The sequence below is a fragment of the Labrus mixtus genome, chromosome 17, assembly GCF_963584025.1.
Source record: "Labrus mixtus chromosome 17, fLabMix1.1, whole genome shotgun sequence".
In the NCBI taxonomy this organism is placed as follows: Eukaryota; Metazoa; Chordata; class Actinopteri; order Labriformes; family Labridae; genus Labrus; species Labrus mixtus.
In genome coordinates this window covers 23151588-23178978 of record NC_083628.1, presented here as the reverse complement: position 1 = coordinate 23178978, position 27391 = coordinate 23151588, and the positions used below count along the sequence as shown (strand labels likewise).

Here is a 27391-nt window from a genome sequence, read left to right as displayed (position 1 = left end):
TTCTCTCTCACCAGAGGAGGCAGGGCGACGGCAGCAGGGAGGGAGGAGAGCAGTCGCGCTGTCTGTGGAGGACCGAATATGCATGACTGCTTTGAGACCAAACTGAGCTGAATCTATCCCCCTCTTTTTGCAAGAGAGGTGCGCGTGCTCTGATTAAGGTAAGACACTTTTCTCCCCCCCCCCCCTTCTCATCATCAAACAGCTTACCTCAAAGACTGATTGGCATTTAATTTCCATAACGGTTAATTATGATTGTTTTTGATTATTTTTAATCAAGTAGAGTGTGATGATTGTTTTTTTAATAGGCTTGATGAGAACATTGTGAAAATTGCTTTTTTTTTCATCAATAGAAAAGCTACTTCATGCAGCTAGATATTCAGGGTTTGATTAGTCCCTGGATATTTCAAAAGTGTTCAAACATGATAAAAGTAGACAAAAATGTTTCATTTTCTGTCAAAACAAAACTATTTATCTCGTTCCTTTTCCAGCCTTAATTAGCTTTACAGTAAGATGATTTACATCAACAGGTACATGTTGCATACTGAGCAAAGGATGGAAATGTAAATATTTGATGACTTAAAAGAACATGATAAATGGTTATAGTTGTAGGAGACTGCAAAGGCTCTTGGTTTGAGCCAAGGAGAATTACACATTACATCTGGGGATAAACACACTAGCAATAAAACGTGTTCCAATGGATGAAAGCACAAAACACTTAAATGTCCTTTCCGCAGTGTGCAGCTCGTGTTCAAGGTTGATCAAACATAATGATTTGAAGGTTTTGAATTATGAACTTCCAGGACTGACTGTTTCCCCAGCGAGAGAAAGCAGCAGTTCAGAAATGAACTTCACACATAGTCATTCATCATGATATACTGCACTGCTTCAGAGACCTGACAGGAACAGTTACACTACAGTGTTTGTGGAAAACGATTGATAAATGAAGTGTTGTGAGGCCTAGGCTGGCAGCAGAACAGATCCTCATGACAAGGAGATTCATGTGCATGCATTTGATAAAGGTTGATGATGGAATGCATTGATTTGAAGACGTGACTTAAAGGAGGCTGATCCATGTAAATATTGGAAATCAATGAATTTGCTCAGTGGTGTTGTTTTAGCAAAAGGCTATAGATTTTCTTGAAAAAACATGACCACAGAACTGTAATGTATGGATTTTAAAGGAAATGGTTGGACAAAACCTTCTATGTAAAGGTGTCTATACGGCCACAGGGACTTGTGATTAGCTTCTTCACTAAATTCTAGCATTATATGTCAATGCATTAACTAAACACAAAAGAGTTACATTCAACAAGTAGTCGATTGCTGAATTAATTATCAAATTGTATTACAGTCCAGTCCTTGTGCCCAGCAATAAGCATGTAGCAATAAATCAGAACGGTTACAGGTGATCCAGATAAACACGATGCTGAAACTTCAATCTTTCGTTCTACAGACTGTGATGACTGTCTCACAAAATATTATGAATATATAGATTCTTGCGACATAATTCATTGTTGTTTCATCATCATGTGGTGCTTTAGCTCGAACAGGACCGTCTCCTCTGCTGCCCAGACGAAACATTATCGTTAATATTATGCACCCATGAAATAAAAAAAGGCTGTCACATGCTCATGAGCTGCAGCTCTGATTGAATACCACCGCGGTCAGGCTACATTAAGCCATTTAATAATCCTGCTAATATACTCTCTCCTAAAACAAAATCCTAATTATGAATCCAATCAGAGATTTATTTGGCTGACTCGTTTCACTTCTCTAATGGCCACTCGTGCTGAGGAGGCTAACGGGAAAGTTTCTTCAAGGGTAATGCGCCATCTCCCCATGAGATCTCATAATGGAATAAAATGAGCAGTACCCTTGGATTTCAAATGTAAATGGGGGTGTAATGGTATCCGCTGGTGGCTTTTAATCCAATAGGCTGTTGTCTGTGAGCTGCATGCAGCCACATTGTATGAATGAGCTGCTGGTCAGCTGAATGAAATGCCCTCAGGCCATATTGGATCAGATTTACATTTAGAGTCTGCTTTATTGACCAGCTTTTATACATATGGGCAATTTGACTTCAGTGTACGTTTACAGACATACATGCAGCTTGTCAGTGAAACCAAAACAACATATCCAGGTGTACACATGAAAGTGCTGCACTATACATATATATACTGTACATTTTTATTATATATATTAGTCTATATTACATTTCATTATATTACACTATATTGTTCATATTGCACTATATTATATTATATTATACTACATTATATTATATAATTATATAACTGCACTCTGCATTACTGTGGTACAACACTGCCTTCTTCTCTGCTGTTAACATTACTTGCTGCTATTTATCATACCAAGTCACTTTAATCATCACTTGTCACTTTATCTTGCCATTCTCTGCACATACTGTCTCAATTCCATGCATAGTTAACTTCATCATTCATTTTGTACTTGTATATACCCCCTATTTTTATTTATCTTATCTAATCTATTCTGTTTAATGTGTATTTTGTATGACCTTACTTGTCTGTGCTGCTGCAACGCCTGAATTTCCCCTCTGGGGATCAATAAAGTATCCTATCCTATACATATTTGCCCAGTATGTAGTCAGTAACACAATAGGACAATTGTGCAATTGTAAAGAGTGCAAAGGATGCTGAAGTATATATGATATTGTTAGATTGTAACCAGCTGTATATCCATGAGGTAAGAGGGCATGATGATATAAAATATATATATATGGCTTTCTATGTTGGACAGCAGGCATTGATATCTGCTCCATTTTTTTAATGAATTTATAAATAATAAATGTATTTTTTATACATTTGAAATAAGATTGAGATACTAGAAGGAGTGAGTAATTTGACATTTTGACTGATACATGACCTTTAAAATTAATCTATTCTGAATACTCTAAAAGGGTAGATTGATGAAACACTTCGGCATTTTGATGCTTCACTTCCTGTAGGAAACAGGTCAACATATTAATGTGAATTGTGACATTTCTGTTTCGTCTTGGAACAGACTTTCTTTACATGCTCTTGACTTACAAGTATTGTATGAATCAGATCATTTGTTTTGATATGTCATGACTGCACATGCTCTTTTGTCAGAACATAAGCAACTCAACAATGTTTGCGTTTTGCCTGAAGTCCTCCTTACCCACAAGAAACAAATTATACATGAGACGTAAATATCACAGGATGGGGCCAGAAGGGAAATGGAAAGCATCGATAGCGGCAGAGACTGAAAAGGTCATTTAACACACCTTACACTCATTCATCATTTTGTCACAACGCTGTTGACGCCCTCATACTTCTATACTGATATATGCATGAATTCAACATGAAGCTGAGACGTGCAGGGGTGCTTTTAGTCAAGTGAGTGAGCTTCATGTTTTCAGTGTGGGGAGGAAGCAACATGTTCTCACTCCAAATTCATCAAAACAGCAGCTTGAAGCCCTAAGCCTTGAAATATGTCGATAGAAACAACACTGTCAGAAGACAATGGCGCCAGAGGTTTATATCTCCATCAGACAAAAGCTGAGGAGTTCTGAGATTGTTTTTGACACGTCCAGGACTCTGTGAGTCAAGTTTTAGACTGAGCTAGAAGTATCCCAAAGTGTCATCCATTTATATTCTAAAAACCAAACTCCCTGACAATCCATCCACCATCATTATCAGTGGTTAATATTGTAAAAAAAAGTTAAAGTTTCGTCAGGTTTAAGCACAATACGTCCCTGGTTCTAGGTTTCAGAAAAGACAGTGAATATTGTCTGACATACTTTTACGTTGGATCCGTACAAATTACAGACAAACCTTACCTTTGTTTGAGGTAACTCGTTTTCATTCTGTATATTACTTAGCTAATATACAATAAGGCAACTTGAAAATAAATCATTGTGAAAGAAGTCAACATTGACTCGTTCAAAAATGAATCATCCCTGGAAGCCTGTTTTTGTTTGAACCATAACAGTGCTTCTTGAGGACTGGGACAAAACATGTCCGTGACATACATTACAGTTTTTTAGCTAAAATATGCAAAATATATTTAAAAAATATAATAAAAATCCTAAACAGGAAAAGTAGCACAACAAAGTATGTTTTGATGTTGTCTTACATTTTGTTTTTATTCTAAATGATATGATATGTGACCAGTGCTTAGAAAAACCCATGTCCGGGAGCAGATCTCGTCACACTATAATACTTTAAAAAGTCCAAAAAGTAATATAAAATTTAACTTTATCATTATTAGTTGTAAATAGTATAGTATTTATTTCACAAGCATTAAAAAAAACAATTTTGAATTTTTTTTTATGTACTTTCTGGTCCAATGAACATGTGTCCGGAGTTTTTGTCAACACCGTCAGACTTTTTTTAAATTGGGAAAAAAATCAGGATAATTTAGGGCAGCAATATCTCAAAGGACCCCTTTCCCTCCTCCCTGGTTTTCCTTATGCCATGAGAAAATTTTAGCTCTGGTAAGTTTTTAATAATACTTTGTATTTCATATCTATTTACTAATGTGCATGTGTCACAACCATAGCATATCAACTCCAAAATGACTAAAAGTCAACATCTGTGTAAAGTTGTCTGCAATATAGCCTTAATTTATATAGATTAACTGGGTCATGACCAACAGATGTTAAAAACAAGATGGCTCCTGTAAGAATCATGTGTGATATATGGAGAAATGTGCTATTTTGTCAACACCATCAGACGTCAACACCATCAAAATTTTTGTCTGATGGTGTTGACTAATGACATTTTAGTGTCCAATTTAAGCATTTTAATGTAGTTAAAATCAATAATATCACTTCCTATGCATTTTCTTGCTATTGTACTTTCAAAACTAGTTTTGATGTACAGTAGCCTACTTGAATGTGTTTAACTGAATTTCATTGAAGTTGTCTCTCAACCTGATATGTAATAAAGTGTTGCATGCTTATCCATAATAAAGAACTGATTGCAGAATGGTATGCATTTCAGGCTAGAATGGCTAGACAGAAGTTGTCAGTGGAGGAGCAAAAGAGAAGGAGAGAAAAACTTAATAGCCAGCCTGAGCTGAAGGAGGAGTTCCTGACAAAGGAGAGGGAAAGATGGAGAAACAGGGTTGATAAGGGCAAAATTAAAAAGATCAATGATTTGGAAAAGAGAGCAAAGAGGCGAAAGAGAAAGTATTGGAAACAGGCACAGAAAGAATCAAGAGAACGAAAGAAAAGAGCAGAGGAAAGGCAGCAAGATTTAGATACTCCGCCAGAGAGTCCTTTAGACATCAGCGTTGAGGAGCAGAGGAGCAACAGGCAACTGTATGCTGGTTTGAGGGAGAGAGCTAAAACCAGAAAAAGACATTCCAGAGAGATTAAAGCATTGACAGACAAACATGATAAATTGGCAAAAGAAGCTGACAAGCTGAGAAAACGACTTAAAAGCATAAAGCACACTCAGGAAGGCACCACTCATAAGAATGCTCAAGACTCGCCTCGGACCCAGACTGAAAAGATGCTTGAAGGGAGCAGACTCAGAAATCCTTTAATAAAAAGGTCATTGCTCTTCCACCATGCAATGACTGCAGAGCTGAGAAGAAATGCTCCTCAAAAAAGAAGCAAGCTTGCATCACAGCATCCACAACTGGCGTTGTCTGGCAGAATTCTCAAGAAATATTGACTGATGCACCAGGTTCATGAATTTGGCTTGACATATAAAACACTGAGAGAAAAGTTACTGAACCAAAGGAAGCCTTCATTCCTTAAGACTATCTCCCATAATGTCCAAACGTTTTTGGAAAACAATGCAAGGATAACTACAGACAAACAAGACACCATCACTAGGAAGAAAGTAAAACATCAAAGGATGATTCTGACCGACACAATACTAAACCTTCACACTGCATTTCTCCACCAGAACCAAGATGTAAGGCTTAGTTATTCATCTTTCTGTGCATTGCGCCCATTTTACATCACACCCCCAAAAGCCTCTGATCGAAAGACATGTCAATGTCAGTACCATGAGAATGCAAAGTTGATGCTTGAGGTCTTGAAGTCCCACAATGTTGTGTCAACTACCAAACTTGAAGAGAGTTTCCATCTTGTGTGTTGTTCTCCAGCAAGTGAATCATGTCTTTTATGCACCTGCTCTCGATGCCAAAACAAATATACAGGTCTTTCTGCAGAGCTAGGGAAAACACAAGTGGAATGGGAGCAGTGGAAGCGCATTGAGGAGCAAACAGAAGCTGGAGTTCACTTCAACACGAAACTGGTGAAACACACTCGTACTCTATCAGAGCTTATGATTCTCTACCAAGACAAACTAAAAAATGAGACGACCACCCATGTCCACTTGGTGAAAAACCAAACCAAAGAGTACAGGAACATGATAACTAACTGTGATGATACCACCGTTATTGTGCATGTGGACTTCTCTGAGGCCTGGAAATGTAAATATGCCTCAGAAATACAAGCCTGTCACTATGGTCAAAACCTTCCACAGATCACACTTCATACGGGCATGTTCCACACCAAGCATGAAAAGGCAGGATTCTGCACCATCTCTCAGTCCAAGCGCCAGGATGTTGCAGCCATCTGGACACATATGCATCAAATCCTGACAGATATTCATGCAAGATTTCCAAATGTTGAGACAGTACACTTTTGGTCAGATGGTCCAAGCAAACAGTATAAAAACAAAAAGAACTTTCTCCTCCTCTGTGCTGTCCCTCCCCGGCTTGGATTCAAGAATGCAACTTGGAATTTTTTTCCAACATCACATGGCAAGGGTGCCCCTGATGGCATTGGAGCAACAGTGAAGAGATGTGCTGACAGTACAGTTCTTAGAGATCAGAACATCGTTGATGACAAGGACTTTTATGACAAGGTCTCCAACAGCCTACGTGGCATAAAACTTCAACTTGTCACCAGCGATAGCTTCAAGACTTATGACAATCTCCTTGTGCAACCCTTGAAATCTATCCCAGGAACAAGGAAGATCCATCAAGTTGTAGCAGAGGGGAATGTCATCCATTGTAGGCACATGTCATGTTTTTGCAATGAGCTACATATTTGCCCCTGCTTCAGTCCAGTTACCCATGCTTGGGATGGCATCCCTAAGGATTCAGATGTCCCTGCCACTGCAGTACAGAGTCCTCTGGCGATGTTGATGGAGGCCATGGAGAAAGAACCCAGTGGAGGACCTGAGGGCACAGCAACTGGAATAGGCCCCAATGATATCCAGAGTGAAGATTGGCTTGTTGTCATGTATGACACCATGTATGACACCTGTATGGTGGCTGGCTAAAGCCTTAGCAGTTGACCCAGAGCATCATGAGCATCATCAAGAGTTCAAGTTGAATTTTTTCATCCTCATGGGCCAAATGTCCGTTTCCAGCAAAAACAAGGACGACCGGATATCTGCTTTGTGCCGTTTCCAGATATTATGGTTAAGCTGAGTGAGCCATCTTCCCCAGTTCGTATAAGCAGCACCAGGGAAATATATCACACATCTCCTGAGGTCATGGATTTCATTGAAGGGGAACACCTGAATCATCTCTTACCTGGTGTTTAAACTCAACTTCAAAGAGATGCTCACATGCAATGATTTAGAATTAGTTTGTCAGTGAGATCTGTTTTTTAAAAGAATACAAGGCTTTTTTTCAGTTCCAGTTATTTTCCAGTTATTTTTTTCAATTTTTGAGCCCTTTTTCAAGAAAAGAATAATAACGTCACATTTTCTTCATTTATTCCAGTATTAGAGTTTTGTGAGAGTTCAGAAGACATTTTGAATGAGATTTTTCCAGTTCATGATCATTTTATCGTTCTGCAAATTTAATTTGTCAACTCCGTTAATGGCTTGTCAACTCCGTCATATAGTCTTTATGTAGTATTTCTTTAAAAAGTGCATCTGTTTTATTCCATGAAGGATATTTGTTCAGAGACTTACACATTTCTAATGTTCATGTGTATTTTTTATGCTTAAAAATGTTACTGTTAAGTCTGAAGGTTAAAGACAAATGTAATTCATCTATGAAATTTCAATGATATTCATTAAACATTGACTTCTCTGGCTTTAATTTTTTTTTTTTTTATTGATTTCAAGACCTGTGTGCATAATTAGGGGTGATCTGATGAGTGAACATATTTTTGACAAGATCATTTAAAAAAATGTTTCAAGTATTTTAATATTTCTGATGGTGTTGACAAAAATCAAGTGGTGATCCTGCAAACATACAGTTTATATTAAATATGTACAACTGGGAGGTTGAACCAAAACATGTTTGGATAGACGAAACACCATTTAACAGAAATGTAATCATGTATTTTGAAAATTATCAAAATATTTTTTTCTAAAATCAAAACCTGTTTTGTCCCTTATCTGAAGAATCACTGATATATCACCATTACAATATTATTTCACCTCACCAGACTTCTTCTCCACATCTAAATATTTCAATCTGGAGATATTTAATTATTAACTAACAGTCATTTAATTTCAGCATTTGGAAAAAGAGAAAATGTGCAATGTCTTTGGCAGTTAGACTCCATCGTGATGTCTTCATCGTGTACTAAGGAACAGGTAGTGAGGTGGACAGCAGGAAGGAGACATTACTGTTGGAGTCTAGACACTGGTGGTGGTGATGGGAGTATGCAGGTCGTGATGAGGAGTGGGCTGAGGAGGTGACTGAGTGGAGGAGAGTCACAGTGGTCAAACTGAAGACAAACTGACAGCAGAAGAGAACAGACTTTAAAATAAGAGAGCAGCGGGATGATTGGTCGATGGAGGTTGTCACAGAATCTGGTTGGTTTAGTAGTGAAAGAGTCAAACACGGTATCGAAATTCTGCCGTCAAGGGGCTCTCAATCAAAACAATAACAGAAAAGATGACGTCAAGGCTGGCGGGGAATCATGGGAGTTCTCTCTGCTACCCCCCTTGCATATTATCCCATTTTGTAAAGCATCTCAAGTTAACACTTGTTATGAATTGGCTTGGCACTATACAAATAATGATTTATTGATTGATTGATACAGCAACTGTACGGCAGCTTTCAGTAGCAGTTCCCGTTTCCTAATGCAGTGGTCTTTGAAGTAACATTCAGTGTTTCCTTGGCAATGAGAAACATTTTGTGTGTGTCAAGGCGGCCGCCACCACACTACATGCCCCATTACAACTAAAGAGTTGCATATTTCTCTGGCTTTGATAACTGTTGAAAATATTTGAGGTTAAGTAGGTATTTAACAAAAAAATACATATTTTAATTAGGGCTGGGCACGTTAACGCGTTATTTTCGACTTTCCAAACCCCCTTGGCGACTTTTTTTGTCAACAGCTACTAGCGACAACTCTAGCGACTTTTTTGGTGTAAGAAACTGATGTGAAAGCACATATTGCTCTGCAGTTACTGTCCTCAACGAGCAGCAGGTGCTGCCGTAAGCCCCTCCCCCTTCCAAAAGCTCTCACAGGCTGTCAGTGTAGCCTCGCGCAGCAGACCCAGCTGCAGTCAGAGAGCAGAGAGGAGACCCACACACACTCTGCGTCCAGACTGCAATGAATGCAATAAGCTTTAGTTTTGTATTTATTTGCTTTGATTACATTGTTTAAGTTGAGAAGTACATTTACAATAAAAGTGCGCTATACACTACTTTTTAATTCATTATTGGATTTTGCGTATAACAATGCGATTAATCGTGATTAATCACAGGAACTCATGCGATTAACGCGATTAAAACATTTAATCGTTGCCCAGCCCTAATTTTAATATAAACATTGTAATCAAATTATACAAATTATACCTTTAATGCCCCTAATCAGCTAGGCAGGAAGACATGAATGAATGATGACTAACGAATGAATGTATGAAACATTCTTCCTGCTTGAACTTATGCTGAGCTTAATTAAGCTAGACGACATTGTCCAGAAATGATGTTATATGTAGACACTGTACAATGTTGGAGTTAGGCCACTTATCAAACGTCTTTTTTAAGATTTGAGAACAGGCTGGCACAGCACTTGTACAGAAAATATATCAGCCTGGCAGCTTGAGGTCAAACATGTGTCACCTGTCCCAGACATGCTGCTCTCCATTTTCAACCTCATGGAAATCTTATTGCTAAAATAAGAAAGGTTTGCTCCACCATGACACTTGTTGTCCAGTGCTGAATAAATAAAACAAAAGCACAACAGATTGAAGTTATTTTGGTTTTAACTTTCTAAAATGTTGTCCTCCATACGGCCTTGGATCATGTAAATCTATCTCTTGTCCAACACTTTGCAGTGTAGTCTTCAAACACAGGTGGGCTGAGAAAAAAATAACTTTTCAGATGCAGCTAATCTCTATATGTGCAGACACTTCACCACACAGAAATGTCATTACGCGTGAAAATGTATCCTAAAATATCACCTCGTTTAGCTCTTCAGGAAGAACAATCTGAGATACCCAGGCCTATCGTTTCCATCCCCCCATCAAGTGTTTATTTGGGGGGGATTTTGTTCCGCCTTGTGGTGGGTTGTGCAGCTAGCGGAAGCCTTTGATCCGATGCAGGAACATGTGACAAGCATGACCGTGCTCTCCAAAGGCTTTATTGCATCTGCTTTTTTTTTTTTTTCTTCCCTCACCACGTTTATCTCGCTCAGTGACATCCCAGATCTCAAACACGTACACAGAGAGTGGTACTGAGTGGGTCTATCAGTGGCTGAAGCTTTCCCCGCCCGTAATAAAGTGCCTTCCTCAAGGTTCAATTCCTGGCCTGTCATCTGGAGGTTGAGTTAGTGCACAGCTCAAAGTCACAAGACCTTAAAGGAAGCTATCACAGACTGCAGCTGAATGTCTTGTCTTTCAGTAGAGTGATCTTTCTATCATTTACCTCTGTATTCCCCCGCTTGAAAGGCTTGTTTTCTCATAACACTATGGATGATTTCCTTCTCCCCCCCTCAAAGGATTATTATTGTGCTACAGTGTCCTTGTCTCTGCCCATGCCTTTTGATTACGTCTTGTTTCAGTTATTTTCCTTTCTCACAACTGCTTCTGTTCAGAAGCTCACTGGCCTCCACAATCTCTTTAAATTGATAGCTTACATTGATGCAGCCTGGTACAACTTAAATTAGATATTTATGAAAAGGGTGTGTAATTGTCTGTTAGTTGCCTTTGCAAGATAACAGGGGCGACCATTAGGCTATAGTTTTAACAGGAACACAAAGCTCCTGAAATTTGACATTTTCCGCTTCAGCTGCATGTGCAGTTTTTCAACTTGAAACTTGAATTTTTTCCTGCCATCCCTAGAGTAGAACTTCTGCATGAAGTGCCTATGTGAGCATGCAGAAAATGCACAGAAATTAAAAGATTTATTTTAAGGCTTTTTGGACCTTTATTTTTGATACAGGACAGGATAGAGGGAGAGGGAGGTTGGGGAATGACATACTGCTTTTTTTTTTTTTTTCTCTTTATTACAAGACAAGAGACAATACACTTACGGTACAACACAAGAGACAATTACAGTGAGCACAGGCCAGAAAAGGGGTATATTCATGTTTCACTTGAGTGTGTGTGTGGATGGAAAGTCAGAGTGAGAAAATGGAGGAAAACAAAACAAATACAAAGTCACTACGAAACAAGTAGTAGCAGCAGGTAACATTCAGGAAAGTCGTCCATGTTAGTGGGTGGGGACTATGAAAACGAAGAGCAAGACCCAAGTTCATAAACCAAAAACATTTTACTTTGACGAAAAAAGGCAAACAAAAAGGTACTTTCAAAAATGTCTAAAAGGTGAAACACGGAGCCACAAGGAAAACACTGGTTAGATGACGACCGACATAGATTGACAACTTACATAGACCGACATCCAACATACAACAATGAACTGACATCAGGAGGGACGGAACGCTGAGAGTAAATCGACAGGAGTAGTCGACACATGTCAGACATAGGTGAGACTAACGACACAGGTGAAGACAATGAGAGCAATCAAAACCGGAGGGAAACACACAGAGGCAGGAATGAACACAAGAAACACTGGGGACAAGAACTACAATCTAAAACACTGAAGACACAGAGAACCACTAGGATAACAAATTACAAAATAAACCAGGAAAAAAGCAACACTAGAGAAGAATAAGAAAAACTAAAACAAGAAAATCTAAACTCTGAAAAACAAAACCAAACCATGACAAGCAATGTGCAACAGGTGCGATCGTTGTGCACATATTTAAGATGCTTTATGTTTTCGTTCTTCATTTTTTCAAATATATTTACTACTCACACTTCCTGCATGGTCTGTACTGAAGGGGATGAAGGCACCTGAAGCTATTCCACATGGCATAGATATAAAGGCAAACACTGTCATACTAGTTTCATCATCGGCCTTTTTTACGTCATGTCCTACCTCTTGAGACCCCCCACCCTCCCACTGGGAAGTACATAATGTGAATATGCAAATAGGAAGATTTCAGGGGAAACCTGTTCAGATATTTTCAAGAAACTTTGAGGAGTGCTTAAGTTCACTCAAGTGTATCTTATCTTCTGTTTACGTCAAGGCTTCTGTAATAAAAGATTGATTTGCAAACAAAGAGGTTTCATCGACTACAGAGTGATACTGTTACCCTCGAGTAATGACTGGTAGCTGTGTGGTTATATTCTAACCAACTTATCTCCCCTAATGGGTCCTATTAATGTGTGAGTTTTTGTTCCTCCAGCGCTGAAGAACAGAAAAGCACATGTAAATGTAATGAGCCTGTTTGTGGTATTTATAAAAGCGTTGGACTATGTGGTATTAATCATCTCTTTCCTTGTTTTGACAGGTTTCTTCAATAAAGCCTTTCAGCATGTCTGAACATGACTGCCACTTAAGAAGGGGAATATTCAAGCTATTAAGCTTATCCGGAGTAAACATGACAATTTATGGCAGTGCTTTTCCCTCAACTTGACATTCTGCCAAGGGAACTTGACAAAGGCCATGTGACTGGCAAGGAGATGGCAGGAGCTGCTGTTGCCAAGGCGGAAAAAAAAAACCTCAAAGACCAGTTTATGTTGTAGGAAATGCTTTTAACTACTAAATAAGAAAAAAAGAAGAGCAAGGTGGAGTTTTGAAGCTGAACCAACACATGAAGATGGTTCCTGCTGAGAACATGAGCGTCTCCTCTGCAGCTGATCCCTGCATGAACTGCAGCTCCGCCGCCTTCCCCGAGCTGGATGTTGCCAAGGCTGTTTTGTTGGGGACGCTCCTGGTGGTGTTTGTTGTGTTCGGAGTCCTTGGGAACATCCTGGTCATCCTGTCGGTCTTGTTCCACCACCACTGGCGCTCCGTGACTCATTACTTCATCGCCAACCTGGCCGCCGCAGACTTGCTGCTTAGCTCCGCCGTTCTGCCTTTCTCCGCCACGTCGGAGGCTCTGGGCAGGTGGGTGTTTGGCCGCTCTTTCTGCAGCGTGTGGGCCGCCCTGGACGTCCTCTGCTGCACCGCCTCCATCCTCAGTCTGTGCGTGATCTCGATCGACCGCTACTTAGCTGTCAGCTACCCTCTGAGATACCCTGCCATGGCGACTGGACGGCGAGGCCTGACTGCGGTAGCCGCTCTCTGGGGACTCTCAGCAGCGATATCAGTGGGGCCTCTGTTCGGCTGGAAGGAGCCCGATCCAGACGACGAGACAGTGTGCCGGATAACAGAGGAGCCCGGCTATGCTTTGTTCTCAGCTCTAGGATCGTTCTACATACCCCTGGCCATCATCCTGGCCATGTACTGCCGTGTGTACATTGTGGCAAAGAGAGAGACAAAGACCCTCAGGAAGGGCAGTGAGGGCGGAGGGGTGGAGACAGAGGGGGTGACACTGAGGATACACAGAGGACACGCTGCTCTGTCAGAGAAACAGGACGATGAAGAGGGGAAAAAGAAGCATAAACACTCCACGTTCTCCCTGCCGAGGATGCTGAAGTTCTCAAGAGAAGAGAAGGCAGCCAAGACTCTGGGCATTGTTGTCGGCTGCTTCATTCTGTGCTGGCTCCCTTTTTTTCTGGTTTTACCCATCGGTAGGTACCTTTTTGAAACTCTCCTATTTTTTGAATTGGCATTAAACCAAGCTTTTTTCCTTTTCATCTATAATTAAGTGTAAAAGCTTGGAGCTTGTTTCTCTCAAAGATAAACCCCTGACAGTCTGCTAAAAAAACAAGGTCCTATCTCAAGAATTCTAAAATCCTTTTTTTTTTTTTTTTTTATCTGAATCTGAAATTATCTGTCCCCAGGACAATAAAAAAGCTTCTTCTTTTAAGTTGTGAATCTGTTATTGCTCTCTTTTGAAACACTGGACAGCTGAAAAAAGTTTTTAACCAAAAAGTGACAAAAACATCTCCTCATAAATGAGCTTAACCTAGGGTACGGTACTGTATCGATGGTAGGGTAGGTTACTTTCCATCGATAGCATCGATACATTGACATGTGATGATTGTAAGTCAGTTTTAATTTCATCTTTTCGAGCTATTTTTGTCTTCAATAACTCTTGAGGTAATATCTCTACCAATGTTAACCCAGCACTTGTTTTTAAGATTTATTTTTGGGGTGTTTTGCCTTCATTGGATAGAGTAGGAAATGGGGATGAGAGAGTGGGGGAATGACATGTGGGGGAAGAAGCCACAGGTCAGAATCCAGCTTGACATGCCTCTACACATGGGGCGTGAATTAACCGCCAGGACATCACGTTGTCAGAACACTTCTCATCCAGAAGAGGAAGGAAGCACTGTAACATTTAGTTATGTCCATTTTGGATGGTTTAGGCAAAACACTACAAAGTGATTATGGATTCTTATGCAGCAAACTTTTAAGTAGAGATAGTTATATATTGCTATTTGGGCAAAAATGGGCTAGACATACCTTATAAATAAAACATCTTTGAATGAACGAACCAGCAGTAAGTGGTGTTGAATAGCCTGATGGGTATTCAAAATGATTTCCCCACATTTATCTCTCAGTGGAACAGTTTCTACAAAATGTCTGTGAACTGAATGCGATGAGATACTAATTACTATAAAAAAAAGATGAACAAAATGGGCAGAAAACTTTATGCCAGTGTGAATAGGGAACATATTATGATGGATCTGATGCATAATTATTGAGGAAATAATGTGTTATTTTAATCTAGAAGGGATTATGAATTAATCAGGAATTCACTCCATCATGAGAGCATGAGGGATTTCTTGGATACTCATTTCCTGTAGAGGTCAGGTTCATTCAAATAGTGAAAGCAGAAACACTGAATGGAAAGCATCGTGTTAAAGATGATTCATTTTTTCTGTAGTCAAACCTCACTGTTCATATAAGCTCAAGTGAAAAAAAAATCAGGAGCTGAGGGAAAGTCAAATGTCCTCTAAGCCAGATGCTCTGATATCTCCAAGAAATTATACCTCCAGTTTGCCAGTCTGTCAAAAAGACGTGATAACAGTGATGTTTATCATGGATGTAAGAGAGGACATTATGAAGCCTTATCTGGAATCTTAATAGTCTGTTCAATAAGTCTTATTGCTAGAGTGAGATAAGTGAATGTCATTGGGGGACCAGCGTGTATTTAAGGATAGTAGTGTGTCAGCAGTTTGCTCCCAGCTCACAGATGGGGAGATTATTTCTGAAACATGTATTTGGTTACACACACCGAAATCTTATTGAAGGAGGGAACAGTCTATTGTACACGATGAATGAAAGGCTTTATCTGAACAAATAATAGGCTGTGTGTCTTATCTCTCTCTCTCTTTTTCATGCCTGTGTGCATTCATGACTAAGGCCCAATATTAAATCCAATCACAAACAAAAGGGGAGCTCTACTAAAACTGAGATCAGCTGCATGTGTTAAATTAACAGCCTTTTTTTAATACAGCATTTAATATGGCACAAGAACTAAAGTTATTATAGTATTAAATGAATAAAAGTCAGTTCCACTCTCTCCAGAGCTTTATCAAACAGTCTTCATCAGATGAAGGCGCTCGCTCAGGTCATGGAGAGCAGGGGAGCATTTGCCTTGTCAGAGCAGAACTTGTATTAATATTTATTATTTGGGCTTTGTTGCTACAGGCTAGTAGTAGCTTTCTTTGCATTTTAATGTGTCCTTATGTTGGTACTTTCAATTGTTCCTTTGGACATACACCATTAAGAATGAAGCTTTAAGATTTATATGTTGACTATGTTGGGATACTTTTAAAGTAAAAAAATGATACACAGGATTATAACATCGTCCTATAGTGAGATTTTAATAATTTATGGAAAGCTTTAGAAAAAGAGATGATGTATTGTCAAATAACTATTTACAAAAAAAGAGAACTAAAGTTTCGTCAGATGGCTGTTCATCATGAGCCTGGTTTTATTGAAATATTTCGGTCTGGAACATCTGACTTAAGCGGTTGTGTAGCAACAATAGCAAAATATATAACTGAACATTGAATAGGTTGATGTAGCAGCGACCTTCCTGTGATTTAGCTCCATTGTTATCCACAGACTCGTGTTACTTAATGATTTTTTTTCCCCCTTTGAACACATCATGATGAAGAACATCAAGTGAGTCCCTCGCTGTGTTTCAACTCTGCTGCTCGGGTCTCTCAGAGGAGACATCGAAAAAATTCAATTACAAGTAACCAAATAGACCAAAACACCACTGGAGCAGAATGGGCTTATGCTGCGATATGAAATGAACCAAACTATTGTGCTGCCCTAAGAAAGCTATTATAGATAACAAGCATGTGGCCTAATGGGCTGTAATGCTAGGAGGCATCCCCCTGTCACCCTCAAGCCTCTGAAGGCAGCAAGTCATCAAGAGAGCAGCTCTGCATTTCAATTGAGACAGACCTTCACGGCTCACAGCACACTGTTCATATAAGCTCTGAGCGATGATAGTGTGTTTTTTCAAATCCTCCTTTAGTATATCTCAGACTTTTGCATTATGTATTTCTCCTGAGCACCTCAGATCGAAATCCTGTTTTATGCTGAAGCACTTGGCTGCAGTTGCTTGGTTGCTGCAAGACAGTACAGTATGCGGTTCTCAGGCTCAAACCTTCACAACAATCATCAAAATAAAGCTAAGAAACTGTTGTTTTAGTGGGATGTGTGAATTCCCTTCATTTTCAAGTTGTTGTCAAATATTGTCGACCTAATGTCTCTACTGGCAGGCAGTTGCTAGTCTTATCACTGTCTCATATTAGGGGAGGATTTATTAATAGTTCAGCAGTGAAGCCTTGTGTCTGGCAGGCGGATTTCTTTAAAATTAATTAAGAACTTTTAGTTTTTAACTGTATGATTACCGATCCTTTCCTCTGCTTAAAAAGTTATTGTTTAGTTTAAACTTAGTCTATATCAATCAGGGATTGTTACTGGATGTAACTATAGTTTTATGAGTATATGCGTAGTCATTGAGGAGGAGGGAGGCAAAGACGGAACAGCTACTGTAGGTAGGCATTGGCAGATGTAAGCCTGGTTAGGCAACTACAACTTTTATCTGAGTCAGTTTTCATCCATGTAAGATGTACAGCCATCATGCTTCTTTGAATTTTGACTTAGTGTCCACACAGTTCATGGAACTAGTTTCAAATAAAAACAAGAGAGAGAGAGAACCAGATTAACTTACAGTATGAGGAGGTAGTAATATGTTTCATTATTATCTATTTGCCAATCGTAAATCAATTTGATGCTTTGATGGCAGATCAGTTGCATCGCTCTTACAATAACATGACTCACAGCTTAAAAAAGCACACTTCCGGTATAAGCCACACCTACTTCCTGTTTTATGTCTACGTTTTTGGATGAACAGATGCAGATACTGACGCCTCTGCACACCCTTATCAGGCTCTTAAAATAAAGTGACAGCTGCACAATGGTCTCATATTGTATTTTAAGCCACTGTGAAGCGCTGCGTTTATAAAAATAGGTTTTGTACATGAAAAAAGACCTCTGACTGGAGTTGAACTGCTGCTATTTTCTCCTCAGAGAAGAGCAATGTAAGATTGAGCAGATTATTTCCACTACAGATTTGAATTAAGTCAGTAGGAATGAATTGCAAAGGAACATCTGATTCAATTAGACGTTGAAGCAGTATCTCCATTAAGTGGCTCTTTATGAATCACGTAATGGGATCACAGATAATGGAGAATTGTTTTGTATCACATCTTGAGTCGTACTGTTATAGCTTTGGTCATGATTTCTGATCAGTAATCAAATAACTGATGGGGCAATAAGATTTTCAGTTCATTTACTGTTCATTTTTCAAAAAGGCACAGACAATGAGATGGTTTGTGTCGCAACACGTGGGTTCTTACTCAGCTTTTTGTTGACCTACCTTGTTAACATTTCTGTGATGAAATACCCAATTTGATAGAGGCTTGTTACTTTTTCATTCTTTTTTTTGTCATGTTCCCCACAAAAAAAGCATCTTTACTGTACTTTGTTTGAACTTCCAAAAAGTCAACACTCTTGTCTTTTTGTTTATTTTGCATTTAAAACCCAACAAATGATTTGTTTAGTGGCGATCTCCAGTTGAAGACAACAAGGAAGTGTAAAAAAAAACCTGCAGTTTCTCAAGTGTCCACTTGAGGCTGCCTCTAAAAGCTCTAGGGTCGTATTCACAAACATTCTGAGAATCCTTTCAGAGAGCTCCTAGCTTAGGAGTGATTCAGGAACATTCTCAGAGCAACTCTAAGCGAGGTAGGGACAGAAACTTTTATCTTAATGTGTAGGTGTGGTTGGCCCCCTTTTTAGACATGACACATTTTTTCAGAAGCTGTGATTGGTTGATCCAAAATAATTGAGACAAGAAGTCAATCCTAGAATCTAGTCAGACATGGTGTAAAAATGAACACTATGAAATTATCATCTGTGTGAAAAAGACATACTGCCTACAAAATGTTTGAAATCACATGCCCACTTGTGTAGCGGTTTCTTCACCTGCTGATTGTTATGTCATAATGTGAAGAGCCTTAATTAGTGATTGGATGCACCTGTGGAGGTACCCACTTGTAGAGAAACTTATGTATGTCTCACTTTTAACTGAAAAAAGTCAGATGGATTGAAATACCTGCAAAAATAACTTGTGTCTGTTGGCCTAACTGTGATTCAATAAAATCATTCTTCATGTAGTGTTTGGAGAACATTTCTCTATTCTATTGTCTGTTTGAGAAACTCTAAAGAGTCTTAAAAGTCCTCCTCAATACTCCTAACAGTTTCCCACCATAGGAGCTCTCTTAAGGGCTTAGATGCTTTGTGAATGACTGCCATCTTTACCAGGATGTAGTCCTTACTTTAAGGGGAAATTCTTAGAAAATGCCATTTCTTTTTAGAATTTTGTCACTTGGAGCCCCTCTTTGTGAATATGACCCCTGGTCTGTTTGACAGGTGGGCCTGTTAAAGCTGTTTCCAGGAGGCGAAGGGCCTATGGCAAGTCTTTTTAACATTCAAAGTAAAGACTAATATTATTTTTGATAAACACAACAGCATTTCTCTTAGTCAAAGATGTATTCACGTAAATAAATATGATTTTTCAAACCAATAAATGACCATATTTAGACAACTGTAATGACTCTATCCTGTCTGACTTGTCTATTAAAGACAAAAAATGTGTGATTTATTATCTCTTACACTTATTGGGACCATTATTGACAAAATTTACTTGATACTTGATATGGGTTTTTACAGGCTAGCTGTCTTTTTTCACTTGAATATGTGAGGCTGTGTTTCCTGCTAGATTTCAGCCACAGTGGAACGGACTGAAACCACTGGCAGAAATTGACAGCAAACAATGGGGACCCACTTGTTTAAAAGATTGAAAGACAGTGCAATATAAACCTGAACAATGGATGTGAACCCCTGAACAGTTCAGTAATATTAATTGTCAAACATGTCAATCTCAGAGCATGGCTGCAAAAGTCTCCCTTCATAACCAGCCTTTGAAATCTGACAGAGACATTGTGAGCTGAAGCACTAAGGTTAAACTGAATCAGTAGAAGTATAGAAAAAATGTTTGCAGGTAATGTGCTAAGTGCTCTTTAGCTCTGTGAGACTTAACATTGAAGGGGTATAATGTTTCTTTGCATTGTGTTCTGATAAGTGTCTGTGTTTTTTTCCCCAGGATCCATCTTCCCATCGTGTAAGCCTTCTGACACTATCTTTAAGATAACCTTCTGGCTGGGTTACCTCAACAGCTGCATTAACCCCATTATATACCCCTGCTTCAGCCAGGAGTTCAAGAAAGCCTTTCACAACGTGTTGCTAGGTCGCTGCATGAGGACGGGGGGATTAGCTGCCAAACCACAAGGACACATTACCGCCCATTCATCCAGCCCGGGTCCCACGTCCAACACCTCTGTTCTCTCAACCCAAAGCCGTATCTCTGACTCCTCATGGGGTTGTTGCAGGGTACTTTCTACCTCATCGCCTTCCCTTGATGCGGATCAGGCTCAGAGGACACAAATCCAAAGGAAGAGTCTGCTGAAGGCGTGGTGTTTGTCAGCGAATCGAACATCGATACCACAGAACCCCTCCAGTCATGGATCAGCTAAGGTCTTACGCCTCTCTCTTGGCGTTCCAGGAGAAGCTGTTTGATTGGCATGTTAAGGCAGAAAGAGGATGTTTTACTTTCACCAGACTTGAACTTTAGCTATGCCTCGGGGAAAGACTTAAGCTCAACTGTTGCACATGTATTTATTTCCCCCAGGGGCAAGGCTAGCTGATAGTGACTTGCCTCCGAAGATGCAGACGATAACTCTGCTGCCTTAAGGCTTTATGTCAGGGTAAATGCCTCGAATGTCAAAAAAAACTTTTATGTTCTCTCAATGGCCTCACAGAGCTCTGCACATGCAAGAAAAAGTCTGTCGAGTATTTTTCTAAAAATGTAAACCTCTTTTTTTTGTCCTTTTTGTAAATATGGACATTATGTTGGATGCCATGGGTGCTATGAGGGGAAAGGAATAAATGAGATAAAAGTGTCTTATTGAGATGACATTGTAAACTCCAGAGAAATAATTTCCTGAAACATTGTTGACATTTCTGCAGATTGCACCAAAGCCCGAGGGGGAAACTAATAAATCCTGGTGTAATTAGCATTCACCAACAGTTCTGAGAAGGTGGAAGCCGGTGGAGGTGTGCTTGTGCATTAAATGTTTGACCTCAGTTTAAAATGGAGGCTTTGATTATGAAATATCTGTCAAAGAGAGAAAATGTGTGCTGGGAAGGGAAATATGACTTGATGTTTTGGTTTTGAATGTATAACAGTAAAACCTTACAGTTGAATGTCAAACAAAAGCTCTTTATTCAAGCCCTTTCAAACTTTAATGTTTGTTTTTGAGTTTGTTTTAAGTAAGTGTTAATCCTGAAGAAAGGTATTAGTGGGAAAACAAGTAAGAATAAACTGGATTTAAATTTAGTCAAAGAACATCACAGTAATCGCATAAACCCAGGACTGAGCCCTGTGGGACTACTATTGCAGGATGACTCCTAAGAACCTTTGTTGATTGTTAACTTGGCTGTACTGTATGCAACCCCCTTCATTGTGTTAATAGAAAAAAAATGAAAAACTCAACTTAAAAGGGCTTGCAAAGAAATGCCCGCCATATCTTAAGTCAACTTTTTTTCTGGTGTCGTTGAACGAATGTCGTTGTTTTCTGCCAGAACAGTCCTCATGAGACATATTTTTCTCTTGCTAACCCTGCTGGTAAATATGTGATGCATGAGCAACTTAAGCAGCAAATGTCTGATGTCTTTGTCTCTCTGTAACTTGTATCTATCTGTCTGTTTTCGGATGCCTTCATAGTAAAAAACAAAAACAAATCATGACTGACATGTTGGCATTTTTAGCTGATAAAGGAGCTTGTTAGCAAACATTGGTTTAAAGACGAATCAAAGAAAAAGACCAGTGTGCGTACATCCAAGCAAATTGCATACAGGTGCAAGACAAAACAAGTATAAAGTGCAGAAAAAAAGAGAATGGTCCGCTCACTGTTATTGTCAAATCCAAATTAAGAAAACCATTGTCATTTTGCTGATTAATGACTTCGAGTCTATAGGGTGACTACATTTTTCATGCAACAAAATCACATTGAAAGTCAATAGCAAGATGCAAATTCACAGCAGATGCAAATTTGTGCTTAATGTCTGCAAAGCCATGAAGCATTTAGATTTTCATTAATCCAACTTCATTTCAACAAAGTATTTTGAGATTGCTTTCTTGTCTTCTTGCAGACAGACTTGACAAAACATGCATTATTACTTTTTTAGATCTGCCTATTTCTGTGACTTGCTTAGTAAAACTTTGGACCTGTTTTTTTTTCAATTGCTCACTGTAAACCAAATCTACCGACTGGTGCAAATAAAGTTACTAAATGTACCTTAAAACACAAGAACTTCCATTTATTTTTTGGGTTGTAAGACAGTAATTTTTTGGCAGTAATTCTTGTTTAAACAGAAATTAAACAGAAACTCACTAAAATCAGATGACAGTGTTTGTTTAGCAGATGTATCTGGAGGGGCAAATATTTTCTAATCTTTTGGTTTGAACACACATAGACTAACTCTCTGTAACTCTCTGTAACTCTGCATTTGGAAGACACATTTACGAGCTAAATTTTGACTTTATGCATATGTACGTTTTTACTTTGAATCTCTTCTCAATGTGATGAATTGAGCTTTGAATACTTATTTTTTAACCTTAATTCTCCTGGAAATGAAGTCTTATTTGTTGCTTTGTCATGGATGGACTTTAAAATGGGGGACCTTTGGATATACACAGGAGGTCCACAAATAGACAAGTGATGCTATATAGCTAAATTTGAGGAGCAGGACCACGCCTCAAACCTAACCCCCTCTTCCCCTTTTGTTCTCATATTCCGCACCCCTCCCTCAAATGCCTTTGGGAGGAAGGGGTGTAACGGCGTATCCCCAAAGTAAGCCTCTCAAGTCCAAAGACAGAAAGACGTTTTACATTTAATTTAATTCAGAATCACTATTCCAATTCTGTCAAATTGCACCCGTTGATGGTGAAGTCACAGTTACAAGAACATTTCTCTCTAACCTTTAATGAAATGCTTACAGATTATCATGACATGCTAACACAGAAGTAGAACCCCCCCCCCCCCCCCCCCCCCCCCATTTACAGTGGGGACCCTTAATGATTTCAAATCCCTCTTAGCAGTCACAATGGAACCTGATGGCTTCACAAAATGAAGTTCTTAGTGAAAGGTGACTGAATTGAATTGAATCTGTAAGAGTGTCTACTGTGTGCTAACCCAGTCTGTCTTTAATGAAGTGATGTATTCATTAGAAAACAAAGCCCATCATCACACAAACACGTAAACAAACATGATGTACTTCAGTGTGGAGATAATGTTTCATAAAACACAACTTGTAATGAACATTAATTAATACAGCAGCTTAGACAAACTTGTTTCTGGCTGTCTTATCTTTTTTTTCTTAGAAGTTGTCACACATTTCTTCAGAGCTATTAATCCTCTGCTTCCTCCTGGTACAAACAGATTTGCTTTTCTCTGCTGCGCCTGGATTAAAGGCGTTTTTCTCCCCCTGCAGGCATCATAACTGTGATGAATACCTGAGAATGCTTATCGAAGAGACGCAGGATGTTGAAAGAATTTCTGGAAGACAAATGATTTGTCATTTTACGGTCACCTTAGGTTAGGGCACAATGAGAGGAGTTTCATCTTTCTGCGATGCTGTTGGAGGTTTGTACTCAAACAGATGCATTAAGTGACTGTTAGGAAGGATTATGTCTGTTTTTAAATTCTGTTAGCTGCAACTTTTTACATTTGGAAAGCCACTAATGACTAATAAACATGCAGCTCCCATTTTCTGAGCTTTCACAGCTGAGGACTCAGTGTTACACTGCATCATGGCAACAAGTTGGCAGAAGGAGATGTGTTGGCTTTTCATTAGAGGCATGACTGAATGCGGAAAATATAAATATATGTTAAGAAACAAAATTACATTTCATGTATCACATTTTCATAAAAAAAATAGAATGGAGCAATATATAAGATATCTACTGAATTAAATCATAAAAAGCAGATTCGATGCGGCCTAAAAAGCCTTTGCTTTATCTAAAGAGCTCCACGACTATAAAACTAGGATAAACATTGGAGATGCTTTTTAAAAATTGGAGAGAGGTTGAAAAGCAGAAAGGTTTCAAGACTGATTCAATACAAGCTAAACACTGAAGCTTCCCTGTCCGCGACATGGTGACTTGCGTGCACATCGACTCTAGGGAGGAGGAGGCTCTAATGTTTTGAATTTAGACTCCAGTACCCTTTTAAAACTGATGTAAAAATTAAAATTTCTCATACTGAATCTCTCATTTCAACACTATTTAAAGTTCCTGTAAGGTCGTAAGTTTGTGTGAGTTTTGGCGCCCCCTGTGGACCTCTAATTTATTTGCTGATCTTACATGTGTTTCAAATCAAATCTCATCACACAGTTAGTCAGTATCATCTATGAACAATCCTGGTTTTAGAAGGTGTGTCAAAAAGAGAGTTTGTTTTTGGCAGTGTACCTTTAATCGCCTGACACCTACGCTTCTTCAGATTTAAACAAAATACTTCATAGAAATGTTCAACCTTCTCGCTGTTTGGTACCCAGCTGAAAACTCCTCACAGGAGCTTTAGACGATAGAATACATCATGTTATTGTCCATCAACACAACAAACATGTATTTCTGTATAGATGTACAAAAAAGACAGAACACCGGCAAAACACAAGAAGTCTTTTGAACTGCTGTATGAATCTCTTACATTGCCAACATTGTATTTGACTCGTCTGTGTTTTGAAAAGTACAGTATACTACTAAGATTTTATTTTCTTTATGTACCTTTATCTCCTCTCTATCACAGGTTATTAAATCAGGATTTCTTGTTGTTGTTTTTTTCTACAGAATACATCTTCTCTTAAATTCTAGGTTTTAAAACCTTTTTTCTTAAAACTGCAAGAATTTTACAAACATTCCCCCTTAACTGACAAAATTCCTTTAATCATTTTCTCTCTGCACTAGTTTAAAACTATCCGTGCCTCCCGTTGCACTATTTTTTATTTTTTTATTTTGATATACTTTATTAATCCCCGAGGGGAAATTCAGGTATTTCACATGCACAAACAGGACCTGTGGACATGTGTTGGTGGAGAGATGTCAGAGTGGGGCAGCAACACACTGCTATATTTGAGCTATTTTCAGTCCTGCCAACCAAATGCTACTTTTCTTGAGGCCGTCAGTATAGTTTGTCTCAAGTCAAACTTCCGCCCTTTTTCTACAGCTCACTTTTTGCAGTTTGACTTTTTCTCATTTTGAAATGTCAAACCAGCACACTTTATCCACCCCTGCATGCTCCTGTTCTGCCAAAATTCACAGCTTTGCAGAGCAGACGCTGCCTTCTTTTGGCTTCCTAAGAAGAAAAAAAAAAAGCAGACACCCTGAAAACTAATGATTCATAACAACTTGTCTGTGCCAGAGGGATGGACACTGACAGAAGGAAAAATCATCAATGCCAACATGGATATGAAGTGTGCATCCATGTGTGTATACACCTGTGTTTGTTTGACTGAAGTTTGGATTTGGTTTTGTATGTGCGTGTGTGTGTGAGAGAGAGACAGAGAGCAGTCCAGCGGTGTTGTGTCTGCTTCCATCAGTCCAAATATTATTTATGGAAATAAATGCATCTGATTCTATTAAGCTGCAGCTCTCATTTTTTTTAAAGCAGCCCAGGATTCAAACTGCATGCGTCAGCTGTCAAATGAAGGCAAACACTGTTGTGATAAATTGATCCAGGCTCCCATTACTGGAAAGATGAGTGGGTGCTGTTTAACTTAATCAGTTGACTTAACAAAGTGATGTTTCCAAATGGAGCTCATGATTAATAACAGTGTTGAGCTGTGAGTGAAGCAGATGATGAGGACTGCATCAGGAAGTCATACAGGCTTCATTATCTGCTTTATTTTACGTGTCAAACCAGACGTCTTCTCTGAGACTTCTTTCCAGAGTCTTTTAGTCCTGAACTAGGTTTTTTTTTCCTCCAAAGTGTCCAAGCATGAATTTGAAATTGTATTGATTCTCTGAAGAATTGCCTGTATTGATTGCTCCCATACAAAAGAAAAAAGTTTTTTTCCAGAAACAAATCCACCCACTGCTTTAGTAGTTTGTGAAATTCTCTGGTATGCAGAGTGTTCTCAGGTGTATCACCACAATGCAAGTATCAGCCCTGAGGTTTGTGCAAATGTATTTAAATGTGCTTTCATCTCCTGGCAAGAGTGTTTATGTTAAAGTTTGCCAAAGAACACTCTGCTGTTTGTCTATTATTTTCTGTCTCATTAAGCATTTAAATGATAACACAGGAGGTGACGATGGTTTGTTTGCCAACAGAAATGTCAATGTGAAAACTCATTTTATTTTTTAATGCTTCAGTTATCCGTTCTCAGTGCTTATTACATTTTTTGGCAAAAGGTCACACTTTTAATTTTTTGCTTCAAAAAAGCTGATTTAGTTATTTGATAATTGGGATGGATAAAGCTCAATCTTAAATGTCGACACAGAAGATGGAGCATTTCATATGTTCATGAGAAAATATGAGACCTAATGAATCCCCAATGCCAGTGCTAAACAATATGTGCATTCTAATCCTGGCCTAATGTTGCGTTAATTATGATTATGACTTAAATTTTTTATTTTCTCATTGAGGGGTGTCTGTGGCTCAGTTGGTAGAGTCGTCGTCTCTCAACCTGAAGTCGGGGGTTCGATCCCCAGCTCCTGTAGCTACATTTCCGATGTGTTCTTGGGCAAGACACTTAACCCTAAGTTGCTCCCACTGCTTTGCCTGCAGTGTGTGAATGTGTATGAATGGGATTAGATACTTCTGATGGTCTCACTATATCAGCCTCTGCCATCAGCGTGTGAATGTCTAGGTGTGACATGCAGTGTAAAAAGCACTTTGAGCAGTCAGTATGTATGTTTCTTTGTTGCACGTACTTAGCTAGAATAGACGTAGAAAAGGACGTAAGGCTAAACAGGTGTTTCCAATTATTTTCCCTGATTAAACCTTGTGTGTTCAGACCTGTGAATCTTTACCAGCGCCAGGTGTTTGTTGAGTTTCGGGCCGTTGTCCAACCAAAGCACAGCTTCCCCTGAAACGTGAATCTGAGCAAAGGTTTAATCAGCCAGAATGGATCCAACACCTGTGTGCTTCTGCAGAGGGGTCTAAAAAAGAACAAGACCTGCAGCTGTTCCATTGACAGAGCAGCAGACACTACAGAAACCAAACAGTGACTAAACTGTTGTGATTTTGTTGTAGGTGTTTGTGCTGTCTCCTTCCCCCCTCCCCTCTCTGCTCTCTCTCTCTCCTGCTCTATTATCTTATTTAGCCTATTAGTCTTTTTGCTTATATTATGT

The 27391-nt window shown here is 39.0% G+C and overlaps 1 protein-coding gene across 1 annotated transcript; it reads left to right on the top strand.

Moving 5' to 3' along the window:
- The first annotated feature begins 25 nt into the window (after positions 1-25).
- Positions 26-20799, top strand: adra1ab (adrenoceptor alpha 1Ab). Its single transcript, XM_061061841.1, has 3 exons — positions 26-158; positions 12797-14021; positions 20087-20799. The coding sequence occupies exons 2-3, from the start codon at positions 13100-13102 to the stop codon at positions 20557-20559; spliced, it is 1395 nt and encodes a 464-aa protein (XP_060917824.1). The 5' UTR covers positions 26-158; positions 12797-13099; the 3' UTR covers positions 20560-20799.
- Positions 20800-27391: the final 6592 nt, after the last annotated feature.